The sequence below is a fragment of the Giraffa tippelskirchi genome, chromosome X (genome assembly GCF_054371585.1).
Source record: "Giraffa tippelskirchi isolate mGirTip1 chromosome X, T2T-mGirTip1v1.2.pri, whole genome shotgun sequence".
In the NCBI taxonomy this organism is placed as follows: Eukaryota; Metazoa; Chordata; class Mammalia; order Artiodactyla; family Giraffidae; genus Giraffa; species Giraffa tippelskirchi.
Window position 1 is genome coordinate 147254526 of NC_137289.1, and position 14018 is coordinate 147268543.

Genomic DNA, 14018 nt, shown 5'->3' on the forward strand with positions numbered 1-14018 from the left:
CTGTTACCATAGCAACAAGAGAAGGAAAAGCACATGACAATTTGTACCTAGGGTGAATTCTAACAGATACAAACGTCTAAGCTGCGAGGACATTATCACCTATGCCTGAGCATGGAAAAAGGCCACTGTCAAAAGCTGGACATGGCATCAGTGGCAGAGTATCGTTAGTACAGTGGACGCTTTAGGGTACTGGTGGGATGGACTTGGTAAGAGCCACTATGAGCATGACTGGAAAAGTGCACTCCCATGAGAGAAAACTAAATCAATAAATAAAGAAGTAGAGACAGTATGATAAATCAGATCCTCTCCTGGAATACTTCAGAAACGCACAGATTTCGAACACCACAGACCCCAAACCGGGTCCTGCCGCACCATTCAGAACATCGAAGAGATGAAAGTAAAGAAAGCACACAGGGACGGAGAGATGAATGGATCAAGCAATGTGATACAGGGTCACAATGGACTATGACTCAGGCATTGAAACAAGGAAAGAACATCATTCTCAGAGGTACAGATAAGTGTGGTGATAATCAGAGTCAGCGAAGAAGGGCAGATGAGAGCTGTGTCGTAATATTTTGCTTTCAAACGGGACAGACAATATTGCTGGCAGTGAGCACCCCGACCGAGGTAAAGTGGGCACCCAGGGATGGGAACTCCATGATGCTCAGCAAAGGGGATGGGTGAGAGGACGGCTGAAATTCACGCATTCCCACAAATACCTGTCAAATACATAATCCACAGGGACCAAATTAGCAAGAGTGATGTACCACACACCTTCAGAGAGCAGGTCAGAGGAAATAAACACTGCTGAATGCCTCTGTGTATGGGTGTAAGGGAGCAACAATCAGTACAGCCACAACAAAGGCAACTCTGTACATCAGCTTCGTCAAACATGAAATATGCACTGCAATAAAGCCGAGAAGGACGGAGACACAAGCTTTCGGGGTGAGGGGGGCTTCCTCTACACTCATCCTGCTCTCATTTACAAGCAGAAATTGCACGTGCCTCTAAACATGCAGTTACCATAGTAACAAGAGCCGAACACGAAGAAATGCTGCCACCTTGTGACCGCTTTTGGGAACAGCAACCTTCAAGCTTGCCCTGACGGACACGGACTACTCACAAGGCGGCTGGGCTCTAAATGATAGGTATCCTCACAAAATGGCCAGGGGTGGCACACCGAAATAAAAACAAGAACAAACCACACGATCAGGAAGGTAACTTCAACAGTTAATACAAGTCAATGCTATGAAAGAAGCCTCTGGAAATGTGCTTCATTTGCTCTATTATCAGTGATACAAAACATTAAACTGCAACGCGATATCACTACTGAGAAACCAAAAAGGCCACTATCCAAAAGTCTACAGACAAGAAAAAGCAGAGTGATGTCAGTAAAGGGGACCCTTATGTGCCAGCGGTGGGAGGTAAGCAGCCAGAGCCTTCATGGGCATGACTGTCAAAGGGCCTTGGAATCACAAAATGAGACAGATGATGTCATGGGGCAGTTCCACTCCCAGAGGATTTGAGAAACCAACCGATCGTGGAAAACACACGCCAACACCCCCACCCCCACAAACATGCGTTGCAGCAGCATTCACAAGGCCCAAGAGATGAAAGGAAAGAGCTCGGTGCAGAAGAAAAGAGACAGAAATGTGACAGACGTTCACAACAAAATATGACTCCGACATTAGGAAAATGCAAAAAAAAAATATGTCATTTTCAGGGATACACAGAAATCTAGAGCAGATCACAGGAAGTAAAGAAGGGCAGATTAAAGAGATATCACATCATATACCTTCCGGAGGGGATTAAAAAATATTGATGGTGATGAGTACCCAAACAAAAGTGAAATTGACTGACACTCCTGCTAAGGAAATTACGGTTAGCAAAGGGTATCGTTGGGTCAGTGGCTGAAAGGTGAAGGCTGGAATAAACTGATACCCACAAATACCTATGCAATTCATAATCCACATGGACCTCCTGTATCAAGAGACATGTGCTCAACAGATTCCAAAAACATAGCTGTGACAATAACTGCAGCTGAACACCTCCAGGTATCTGTGGAAGGGAACGAGAAACTGTTTCCCTGCAACAACTAAAGTGGTGTCAATAGTCTTAAATTAAAAATAAAGTTTCACTTAAAGAAAAACCTCAAAGCCTCAAGAGACAAAAGCTTTTGGTGACTTCCTGTGCCTCATTTTGCTCTCATTTACAAGCAGGCCTGGGATAACTGCAGAGGCTGCTGTTCTAAAGGATACTGAATATAGCTCCCTGCATTCTGCAGTAGTACCTTGTTTTTCATCTATTCTAAATGCAGGAGTTTGTATCTACCGATCCACTACTGCCGTCAATCCATCCTCCCTCCACCTTGGCAACCGCAAGTCTGTTCTCTATGAGTCTTGTATGTTTTACAGATAGCTTCATTTGTGCCATATCCTGGCTCCTACCCCAGATATGCAGATGATACCACTCTTATGGCAAAAGCGAAGAGGAACTAAGGAGCCTCTTGGTGAAAGTGAAAGAGGAGAGTGAAAAAACATTCAAAATCCTAAGAGCATGGCATCTGGTCCCATCACTTCATGGCAAATAGTTGGGTAAACAATGGAAACAGTGGGAGACTTTATTTTCCTGGGCTCCAAAATCACTGCAGATGGTGACTGCAGCCATGAAATCAAAAGACACTTGCTCCTTGAAAGAAAAGCGATGACCAACCTAGACAGCAAATTAAAAAGATCAAAGAGAAGTTACTCTGCCAACAAAGGTCTAGTCAAAGCTATGGTTCTTCCAGTAGTCATGTTTGGAGGTGAGAGTTGGACTATAAAGAAATCTGAGTGCCAAAGAACTGATGCTTTTTAAACTATGGTGTTGGAGAAGACTCTTGAGAGTCCCTTGGCTTGCAAGGACATCAAATCAGGAGAGCAAGGCAGGAGGAGAAGGGGATGACAGAGGATGAGATGGTTGGATGGCATCACTGACTCAATGAACATGCGTTTGAGCAAGCTCCAGGGGGTGGTGATGGAAAGGGAAGCCTGGCATGCTGCAGTCCATGGGGTCACAAAAAGTCGGACACAACTAGTGACTGAACTGAACTGGCTTCCACGTAGAAGCGATAGCGTATGGTATTTGTCTTTTTCTGTCTGACTTATTTCACTTAGTATGATAGTCTCTTTGTTGTTGCGTAGTCACTGAGTCATGCCCGACTCTTTTGCAGCCCCATGCCCTGTAGCCCACTGGGCTTCTCTGTCCATGGGCTTTCCCAGGCAAGAATCCTGGAGTAGGTAGCCAGTCCCTTCTCCAGGGGATCTTCCCAACCCAGGGATCAAACCTGGCTCTCCTGCATTGCAGGTGGATTCTTTACCACTGAGTCACCTGGGAAGCCCATGATAACCTCTAGGTCCATCCACATTGCTGCAATGTTTCATTCTTTTTTTTACGGCTCGATAGTATTCCATTAAATAGGCACCACGTCATGTTTGCCCATTCATCTCTCTCTGGACTTTAGGTTGTTTCCATGTCTTGGCTATTGTGTGTAGCGCTGCTGTGAACACAGGGGTGCATGCATCTTTCTGAATTTCTGGGTATATTCCCAGCAGTGGGATGCTAGATCGAATAGTAATTCTGTATTTAGTTTTTTGAGAAACCTCTTTACTCTTCTCCATAGTGGCTGCACAAATTTACACTTCCTCCAACAGGGTTGGAGGATACCCTTTTCTCCACATCCTCTCCAGCATTTTTAACTACGTATTTTTGAAATCAGCTTTTTATTTAGCAGTACTAGCAAGTTTTTCCTTCTTTATTCTTCCTAAGGTGGAGTTGTTGTGTTTTGTCCCATTGTAAGGTTATAAAATAGTTTATTGTACATATTCTCTGCCTGGGTTTTCTTCTCCCTATTTGTCCCCATTGTAAGTTCAGTTATAAAGCTCATTGGGTATGTGTGTTTCACTGACATGTTTGTAATTTCTCTGCTCATTTCCTTGGGATGAATTTGTTACAGAAACATTGTACACAGAGGATTCCAGAGGAGTTTTGGCTTCTATGTGAAATGTAGTCCTCACTGCTCGCTCATTGACACGATGTCTCATTTCTTACAGAAGTCCCATCTGAAGCTCTCCCCTATCTTAGCAGCTACCTTATCTAGTCCGTACCGCCATACTCCCGTGGACCATCTGTGATCCAAGACTCAACAGGAAGGGGGTGTTTCCCATGAACTAAGGGTATGTTTCCTAATGTGTTTCTTGTCGTTGGTCTGTCCCGACTCCGTCTCCCCAATGTGGGCACGACTGCTGCTAACGCCTGTGTGTATAGGTTGCCATCGCCTTAAGAAAAAATGTCATTAACTCCAGGTGAGATGGGGTAGGTACCATGTCTGGGGGACAAGAGAAAGGGATGAGGGGGCAATGCCTGAAGCAGGCACACAGGTCTTAAAAGTGCACTCTTAGGTCCTTGGAGTAAACATACTGCCCTCTGGCATAGGGCCGGGAGACACAGAGGAGAGCAGGTGAAGAGGGCATGCCACCGTCAGCAACAGAGAGGCCGCCATGGCGTCCGTGACCTAGCAACTGAGAATGCTGGAGATGCGCACACTGGGTGTGGAATGCGGTGACTGCGAGTCCCAGGAGAGGGCCTTGGCCTCCCGGGCCAGCCCCACTGACTATGGCGGCGAGAGCCCCTCTCCCCCTGGAGAAAGGAGCCTGCCACGCTGAGCAGAAGATGGTGGAGTGGGACTGGTTTTCCGTTGGCAGTTCTGTGCCTCTGAGCTCACTGTCCTCGATCCCAGACACTTCGGGAAGAGTCCGGTTAGTAGATGCTCTGGTTTTCTTGCTGTGTGCGTCTTGTGGTTAAACAGACACGGGTTATGGTGTCACTGTTTTTAAGCGTACAGCTCAGCGGCATTAAGGATATTCACAGTGTTGAGCAACTGTTACCACCATCCCTCTCCCCAGGCTACAGCTTTTGTCACCGTCGAGCACTACCTACCCCTTCCTGCCTCACCCAGCCCCTGGTAACCGCTCTTTTATTTTCTGTGTCTGTGAATTGGACTAGTCTGGGTCCTGCGAAAAGTGAAATCTTTCAGTATTTGTCTCTCCCTACCTGGCTTATTTCTCTCAGCATAATTAGTCTCCAAGGTTCATCCTTTATGTAACGTGTGTCCAAATTTCCTTCCATCCGAAGACTGAGAAATGCCCTGTTATATGGATCGACCACATGTTGTCTCCATGTTTGCTCCTCCATGGATGGAGAATCGGCCCCCACCCCCACCCCGCCACAGCTTAGCTATTGTGAATAATGCTGTTACAAACATGGGCGTACCAGTGTCTGTTTAAGTCCCTGCTTTTTCTGCAGGTGTGCATCTACCCAGAAGAGAAATTCCTGTATCACACGGTAAGTCTTTGTTTGTTTTGAGGAATCCCGGTACTGTTTCCCACAGCAGCCATACCAGTTCATAGTCCCACCAGCAAAACACAAAGGTTCTGGTTTCTCCACATCCTGGCCAATACTTGCTACTTTTGGTGTTTTTTGTTAGGAACCATCCTGTTGAGTGTGAAGTAGTATTTCATCAGGTGTGAGATGTCTTTAGCCAGGTCAAGTAAAAAGAAAACAGATGATTCTAACACAGATACTGAAGATAGAAAGATATCTGCTGTAGGTAACAACGTAACTAGAAGTAAACTTGTAAAACACAGTCCTTTGTTTGCCTCCTATTTAACTTTCCATTTTACAAACACTGATTAGGCAGCTTCTCTAGGCCAGGCTTGGGCTTTCAGGGCATTTCCTCTCTGCATTCTTTGTGCATTTGGTTCTAAAAGAAGAACGGTCCTCTAAGCCAGGGGTCCTCAACCTCTAGGATCTAATGCCTGATGATCAGAGGTAGAGCTGATATCATAATAACAGAAACAATACTGCACAGTAAATGCAATGCGTTTGAATGATCCCCCCCACCCCCCATGAAACCACGTCTGGTGCCACAAAGGTGGGGTACCACTGCTCTAAACATTTTCTAGGGGTGGAATGTTTTTCCATGTTATTAGATAGTCTTACACCTTCACAGCTGCAGAGGCTTATGGTGAATGAATCACCTTACTGCTCACTGGGTATGAGCGCATTTTTCTGCCAGAATTAATCCTCCATTGCTTCACGTTAATGAAGTATTTTTTTCTTTCAACAAATCAGGCTCATCTCTGTTGAACAGCCAGACATCATTAAAAGAGGCAATCTGAGGTCATAAACACAGTGAGGGAAAGAAGCCTATCACACAGGAATGCTTACTGCATGATTTCCCTGTTGAAAATCAGGCAGAATGTTTGGGGAGATGTATTCTGAGATGAGCAAATATAAAGACAGATAAGGAAGTGGTGATAATGTATGTCTTTCTTCGCTGAGTATGGGTATGGGCCTGTTGATAATTCATTGAGCTCTCCACTTGGATTATTACGTGCTCTTTCCTATTAATGTCTATCTGATTCTTCACAATACAGGTAGCTTTCAAAACTCCTTAGCCCTTCTAACCCAGTTCAAAATGTCTCTTACTCACTGAGCATCTAGACTTCCAGTTCTAGTCTCATCCCTGATTACGTTACACATTCTGTTTTGTAATATGCTCTTAGTGTCTGATATATTGTGAGTATCTTTCTCCTCCGGTTGGTCACATTTTGTTTTAATGGCAACTAGAATGGCCATAATCAAAATGACTACATGTACCAACGTGTTGGAGAAGATAGAAAGTGCAGACTTCATACATGTCTGGTGCGGATATAAAATGGTATAGCCCTTTGGGAAAACAATTTAGAACTTTCTAAAAAGTGAAACATACATTTGCTGTGAAGTGAAGTGAAGTGAAGTCGCTCAGTCGTGTCTTACTCTTTGCGACCCCATGGACTGTAGCCTACCAGTCTCCTCCGTCCATGGGATTTTCCAGGCAAGAGTACTGGAGTGGGGTGCCATCGCCTTCTCCAGAGGATCTTCCCGACCCAGGGATCGAACCCAGGTCTTCCGCATTGTAAGCAAGACGCTTTACCATCTAAGCCACCAGGGAAGTAAATCCCAGTCCTGGGTATCTACATGAGGAAAACGAGAACACACCCTCACCCCAGGTTTTGGATAGAAGGGTTTACAGCAGCTTTATTCATAATAGTCTAAACCCGGGGCCAATCCTGATGTCCAAACACTGAGGAGTGAGTCAACAATCTGTGGTGCATCCCTACACGTGAATACTACTCTGGGGGGTCAAAGCTGCCCAGTACTCACACAAGCTACAACATGGATGAACCTTGAACAGAGGCAGACACACGGTATATCACACCGCATACCAGTCCAGTTCTATTCCGAATGCTGGCACACAGCTCCCTTGTATGGAGCTAGCATCCATTATTTAACCAAGCTCTCTTGTTGGACTCGAACTCATTTCCCATTTGTCAATATTACAAATGTGGCTGTGTCGACCATCTTGGTGGTGAAAGCTTTTCAGCCAGTCTTCGTTATGTCCTTGAACAAATGCCTGGCAGTGGGACTGTGTATTTGAAGGTTTGTGCATTTGAAGGCTTTCAGGAAACGCTACCCGATGGCCCTTGGCAAAGTGTGCTGGGTCAGCACTCCCACCAGTGGAGCCTCTAGAGTCTCCATTCTCAAAGATAGCACTTCTTTCAAACACAGCACTTCCCTCTTACACATAGCGTCTTCCCTTCGACTATAACCATGGGGGGCTATTCCAGGTACAAGGGTCCCACTCTCATGATGCCCTGTATTCGTTTGCAGTTCCCGTGAGAATGAGGTCGCCCTGCCGTTGATCCCCAGTAACACCAAACGCCAACTGGTAGGGCTCTCTGTAGCCACCATCGGCTGGATCCTCTGCACCATGGCCATGGGCCTGGTGGAGTGGCGAGTGTGGCACATCAACGACACGTCGCTCTTCCCCCGGGACCTGGCCTCCGTGGGGATGTGGAGAGTCTGTGTATTCCAACACACCAACACCGTCAACAGAGCCACTGAGTGTCACCATTACCGCTACCTTGATTCTTACCTGCCTCGCGATATCTGCTTTGCGCAAAACCTCTTCCTGCTCGCCAGCTTTCTAGGGTTTGGGGGCAAAGTCTCCCTCACCTTTGCACTTCGGCGAGTGTACCTGAGACTTCCATGGAAGGACAACGCCCTCAATCCATTTGTTATTGCAGGACTTCTCAACACAGCGGCCAGTGCTTGTGTCACGATTGCCATCGTCTGGAATTACTACGTGGTGGTACACAAAGAGGGAATTTCCTTCCCACCATCTTTCAACATCTCCACCAAGCCAGATACGCAGCAGCTCGGTAGTGCCGTCCTTGTAGCATCTATCGCTGCTTGCATGATGTTTTTAGGTGGTTTGGTTTCCTTTTCTTACAATTCCCCCTTCGAGACCCGAATCCATCCTGCGCGTGCAGAAATCTATAATCCCTCACTGCAATGACTTTCCAAACCCCACATCCCCAGGAGTTTACATGGGAATATGACCAGGATGCTTTGTCAAATAGGTGCAAGGACTCTCAAGACCAGGACGAAAGTAGATTGGGGCAGAAAATGGCCGTTACCTTCTGCCTGAATTTGATTCATTGACTACTTGGTTGAATAAATTGCATGAAAAATCTTACCCAGCTGCCAGATGGTCTTATTGGATCTGCATTTTAAGTATTGTGAAATAAATAATACTCGAAACGTCACGTGTGGAAAAAAGCTTCTGAGATGATCAAATCTCCCTCCTAAACTTCTGCTAAAAACAACCAACGTTATGTCCTGTGACATCATAATTACATCTCTTTAGCATGTAAAATTCTCCAAGATGTTTCCAAGTAGAAACGTATAAGGAATCCCCCAACACCCACTTCCAGACTCAACACTTACCAAGATTCTGCCCTACTAGCTTTCTCTCTTTCTTCCTCTCTTTCAATCTCTTTTTCTTTTTCCAAAAGATTTTAAAGCAAATCCCAGACGTCGAGTCCCTTCATCCCTTCCCAATATTTGACACTCATCAATATTACTCCAGTATTACTAACAGACGGATGTTTCCTCGCATAACCATGTTTGTAAAAAACATTTAAGAATTATTTAATAGTATCAAATATTAGAAATTTTAAATGCCTCGAAAATAATTCTATACTCCCCCCCCCAAGGCACTCACACTGCCTCTTAGGTCTTAATCTAAAGCCCTCCCCCACTGTACGCCCTCTGCCCTTTAAGAAAATGATTTTGACTTGAAATAGGTCAATTATCTTCTCTGAAATGTGTGACCTGCCAAGGCTGAGATGTGGGGTCAGATTTTTGAGGGAGAATATTTCAAAAGTGGTGGATGACAGTAACTGCTGCTTGTATGGATGCTAAGATCCACGGGTGGATCACTAGGGGAAAGTATGCTCCTTTTTCTGTTTCATCTCGTTTCCATCTAACCGCGTCATCTCCTGATGGTCTGTGTTTCAATCAATTATTGCACTAAGGATTACAAGAGGTGAGTTTCAGGCATGAACAGTTTTACTGTATTTATTAGCTGGGATGCTAGAATTTTGTTGAGCATGTTTCATCTATTTTCATCAGTGATATCGACCTGTAGTTTTCCTTTCTTGTGGCATCTTTGTCTGGTATTGGTATCAGAGTGACGGTGGCCTCATAGAATGAGTTTGGCAATTTACCTTCCCCTGCAATTTTCTGGAAGAGTTTGACTAGGATAGGTGTTAGCTCTTCTCTCAATTTGTGGTAGAATTCACCTGTGAAGCCGTCTGGTCCTGGGCTTTTGTTTGTTGGAGAATTTGTGATTACCGTTTTGATTTCCATGTTTGTGATGGGTCTGTTAAGATTTTCTATTTCTTCCTGGTTCAGTTTTGGAAGGTTATACTTTTCTTAGTATTCGTCCGTTTCTTCCATGTTGTCCATTTTATTGTCGTATAGCTGCTGATAGTAGTCTCCTATGATCCTTTGTATGTCTGTGTTGTCTGCTGTGATTTCTCCATTTCAATTTCTGATTTAGTTCATTTGATTCTTCTCCCTTTTTTTCTTGATGAGTCTGGCTAATGATTTGTCTATTTTATTTATCTTCTCAAAGAACCAGCTTTTAGTTTTGCTGATTTTGGCTATGGTCTCCTTTGTTTCTTTTTCATTTATTTCTGCCCTAATTTTTATGATTTCTTTCCTTCTACTAACCCTGGGGTTCTTCATTTCTTCTTTTTTCAGTTGCTTTAGCTGCAGAGTTAGGTTATTTATTTGATGTTTCTCTTGTTTCTTGAGGTAAGCTTATATTGCTATGAACCTTCCCCATAGCACGGCTTTTACTGAATCCCACAGGTTTTGGGTTATCGTGTTTTCATTTTCATTTGTTTCTATGCATATTTTCATTTCTTTTTTGATTTCTTCTGTTATTTGTTGATTATTCAGAAGCGTGTTGCTTAGCCTCCATGTGTTTGTGTTTTTAATAGTTTTTTTTTTCCTCTGGTAGTTGACATCTAATCTTACTGCATTGTGATCAGAAAAGATGCTTGAAGTGATTTCGATGTTTTTGAATTTACCAAGGCTAGATTTATGGCCCAGGATGTGATCTATCCTGGAGAATATTCCGTGTGCCCTTGAGAAAAAGGTGAACGTCATTGTTTTGGGGTGAAGTTTCCTATAGATATCAATTAGGTCTAACTGGTCCACTGTATCATTTAAAGTTTGTGTTTCCTTGATAATTTTCTGTTTAGTTGATCTGTCCATAGGTGTGAGTGGGGTATTAAAGTCTCCCACTATTATTGTGTTATTGTTAATTTCCCCTTTCATACTTGTTATCATTTGACTTATGTATTCTGGTGCTCCTATGTTGGGTGCATATATATTTAAAACTGTTATATCTTCTTGGATTGATCCTTTGATCCTTATGAAGCCTCCTTCTTTGTCTCATTTCACGGCCTTTATTTTAAACTCTATTTTATCTGATATGAATATTGCTCCTCCTGCTTTCTTTTGGTCTTCATTTGCACGAAATACCTTTTTCCAGCCCTTCACTTTCAGTCTGTATGTGTCCCTTGTTTTGAGGTGGCTCCCTTGTAGACAGCGTATATAGGGGTCTGATTTTGTAACCATTTTACAATACTGGTGAACAGCATGGCAGCTCCTTTAAAAAGTAAAAATAGAATTACCATGTGACCCAGAAATCCCACTCCTGTGTGTATCCCTGGAGAAAACCTTAATTCCAAAAGATACGTCCACCCTAAAGTTCACTGCAGCACTATTTGTCATAGACAAGACATGCAACATTTTTTAATCATAGCAGAAATGGGAAAAAAACAACAAAACAAAAACTTAAAGCAAGCAGTCTATACAGGGGTTCAAATTACTAGGTATTTGTAAAAGTAGAGGCTTAAAGATGAGTGAACAAAGCAAGGATCACGTATCAGGACCAAGTCCTATGATAGCATTCGAACAGCGGAAAAAATGATTTATAATAAAAGAAGTAGCACACTGTCATCTTTTTTTTTTTTTATCTCCCCATCCCAGGAACTCAGAATTCTGAGGCAATGGTCAGCTGAGATCATGGATGATTTTTTTCTTTCTTTGTATTTTTCCAACAGCTTTATGTTTTCTGTTATGAGCATGCATTAATTTTTAATCAACTTATGCAGTATTTTTTCAACATGTAAAGAAGACCTCTGCGTTTTATAAATTACACTCATAAGCATTCTTCTATTTCACCACGAGAGGGCAGCAGAAGCACAGTAAATATTTATTCATACACACATATGAGAGAATGCATCTAGAGTTTACGTCACATTCATAGTCATTCTTCTATTTCTCCACGAGAGGGCAGCAGAAGCACAGTAAATATTTATTCATACACACATATGAGAGAATGCATCTAGAGTTTACGTCACATTCATAGTCATTCTTCTATTTCTCCACGAGAGGGCAGCAGAAGCACAGTAAATATTTATTCATACACACATATGAGAGAATGCATCTAGAGTTTACGTCACATTCATAGTCATTCTTCTATTTCTCCACGAGAGGGCAGCAGAAGCACAGTAAATATTTATTCATACACACATATGAGAATGCATCTAGAGTTTACGTCACATTCATAGTCATTCTTCTATTTCTCCACGAGAGGGCAGCAGAAGCACAGTAAATATTTATTCATACACACATATGAGAGAATGCATCTAGAGTTTACGTCACATTCATAGTCATTCTTCTATTTCTCCACGAGAGGGCAGCAGAAGCACAGTAAATATTTATTCATGCCCACATATACTCGGGAGAGTCCCTTGGACTGCAAGGTGCTCAAACCAGTCAATCCTAAAGGAAATCGGTCCTGAATATTCATTGGAAAGACTGATGCTGAAGCTGAAACTCCAATCCTTTGGCCACCTGAGTGCGGAGAATTGACTCTTTAGAAGAGACTCTGGTGCTGGGCAAGATTGAAGGCAGGAAGACAAGGGGATGACAGAGGATGAGATGGCTGGATGGCATTACCCACTCTACGAATATGAGTTTGAGCAGGCTCCAGGAGTTGGTGATGGACAGGCTCGCAAAGAGTAAGACTCGACTGAGGAACTGAACTGAGCTGACTGACATATACATAGAAAATTCTAATACAGTGTCAAAAGGGACACACTATGCCAACAGTGGTGTACTACACGTTTTCATAATACATCCAGAAAATAACCACAGATGAATACCTCTATGTATCGTTAAAAGGATACAAGAATCTGTACAACTACAACAATGCAGCCATTTGAGTCAACGTGCACGGACTGAGAGATGATCATATTAAGCTAAGTGAGTCAGACAGAGAAAGACAAACATGAAATGATATCACCTAAATAGTGGAATCCAAGATATGACACAAATGAACATCTGTATGAAACAGAAGCACACTCACAGACGTAGAGACAGACTTGTGGCTTCAGAGGCAGAGACAATTGGAGGAGCGATGGAGTAAGAGATTGGGGTTAAGAGATATAAACTTCAGTATATGAAATTGATGGGCAAGTTCCTACTGTAGAGCACACAGAACTATATTCAGTATCCTACGATCAATCGTAATGGAAAAGAATACATATGGGACTTCCTGGTGGTCCAGTGGTTAACTCCTCCACTGTTGGTGGGAATGTAAGTTGGTGCAGCCACTATGGAAAACAGTATGGAGGTTCCTCAGAAAAGTAAAACTAGAATTATCGTATGATCCAGAAATTCCATTCCTGGGCATAAACCCAGACAAAACTGTAACCTCCAAAGATACATGCACCCCGATATTCAGAGCAGCACTATTCACAGGAGCCAAAACAGAAACGCATCCTAAATGTCCACTGACAGATGAATGGATAGAGAGAAGTGGTACATATATAGAACAGAAGAGTACTCAGCCATAAAAACTGAAATGATGCCTTGTGCAGCAACATGGATGGACTGAGAGAATGTCAAACAAAGTGAAATAAGTCAGACAGAGAAAGACAAATAGCAGATGATACCACTTATATGTGGAATCTAAGTATGACACAAATGAACATATCTATGAAACAGAGACAGACTCATGGAAACAGCAAACAGACCTACGGTTTCCAAGAAGGAGGGGGGTGGGGAGGGAGGAGTAGGAGGGTGGGGTTAGCAGATGCAAACTATTCCATATGAGATGTATAAACAACAAGGTCCTACTGTAGAGCACAGGGAAGTATATTCAGAGTCCTATGATAAGCCATATTGGAAGAGAATAGAAAAAAGAATATATATGGGACTTCCCTGGTGGTCCAGTGGTTAAGACTCCACACTTCCACTGCAGGGGGTATGGGTTTAATCCCTGGCCAGGGAACTAATCCCACACACCCTGCAGCATATTAGAAAACAATAAGATTAAAGAAAAAAAATATATATATACATATATATACACACACACGCAATGTATATACACAAATATATGTATATAACTGAATCCCTTTGCTGTAAAGCAGAAATTAACACAGTATTGTATACTTCAGTAAAAAAAATTAACATGACTGGGATAAAAAGATTAGTATATTTCATTGTTT

The 14018-nt window shown here is 43.0% G+C and overlaps 1 protein-coding gene across 2 annotated transcripts; it reads left to right on the top strand.

The window, feature by feature from the left end:
* The first annotated feature begins 4580 nt into the window (after positions 1 to 4580).
* On the top strand, positions 4581 to 8620 carry LOC145536630 (claudin-34-like). 2 transcript variants are annotated; one of them, XM_081566149.1, is made up of 3 exons: positions 4581 to 4796; positions 5344 to 5382; positions 7753 to 8620. In XM_081566149.1, exons 1-3 carry the CDS (start codon positions 4654 to 4656, stop codon positions 8438 to 8440), a joined length of 870 nt encoding a protein of 289 aa, XP_081422275.1. In that variant the 5' UTR covers positions 4581 to 4653; the 3' UTR covers positions 8441 to 8620. The 2 variants fall into 2 exon arrangements, with proteins under 2 accessions (XP_081422275.1, XP_081422276.1); XM_081566150.1 differs by lacking the exon at positions 5344 to 5382.
* The last annotated feature ends 5398 nt before the right edge of the window (positions 8621 to 14018 follow it).

Bases quoted from the DNA above. Each gene is read 5' to 3' on its own strand.
- LOC145536630 (XM_081566149.1), top strand. From the start codon at position 4,654: ATGGCGGCGAGAGCCCCTCTCCCCCTGGAGAAAGGAGCCTGCCACGCT. The intron at 4,797-5,343 runs GTTAGTAGATGC...CTTTTTCTGCAG, and splicing joins GACACTTCGGGAAGAGTCCG to GTGTGCATCTACCCAGAAGA. The intron at 5,383-7,752 runs GTAAGTCTTTGT...ATTCGTTTGCAG, and splicing joins AGAAATTCCTGTATCACACG to TTCCCGTGAGAATGAGGTCG.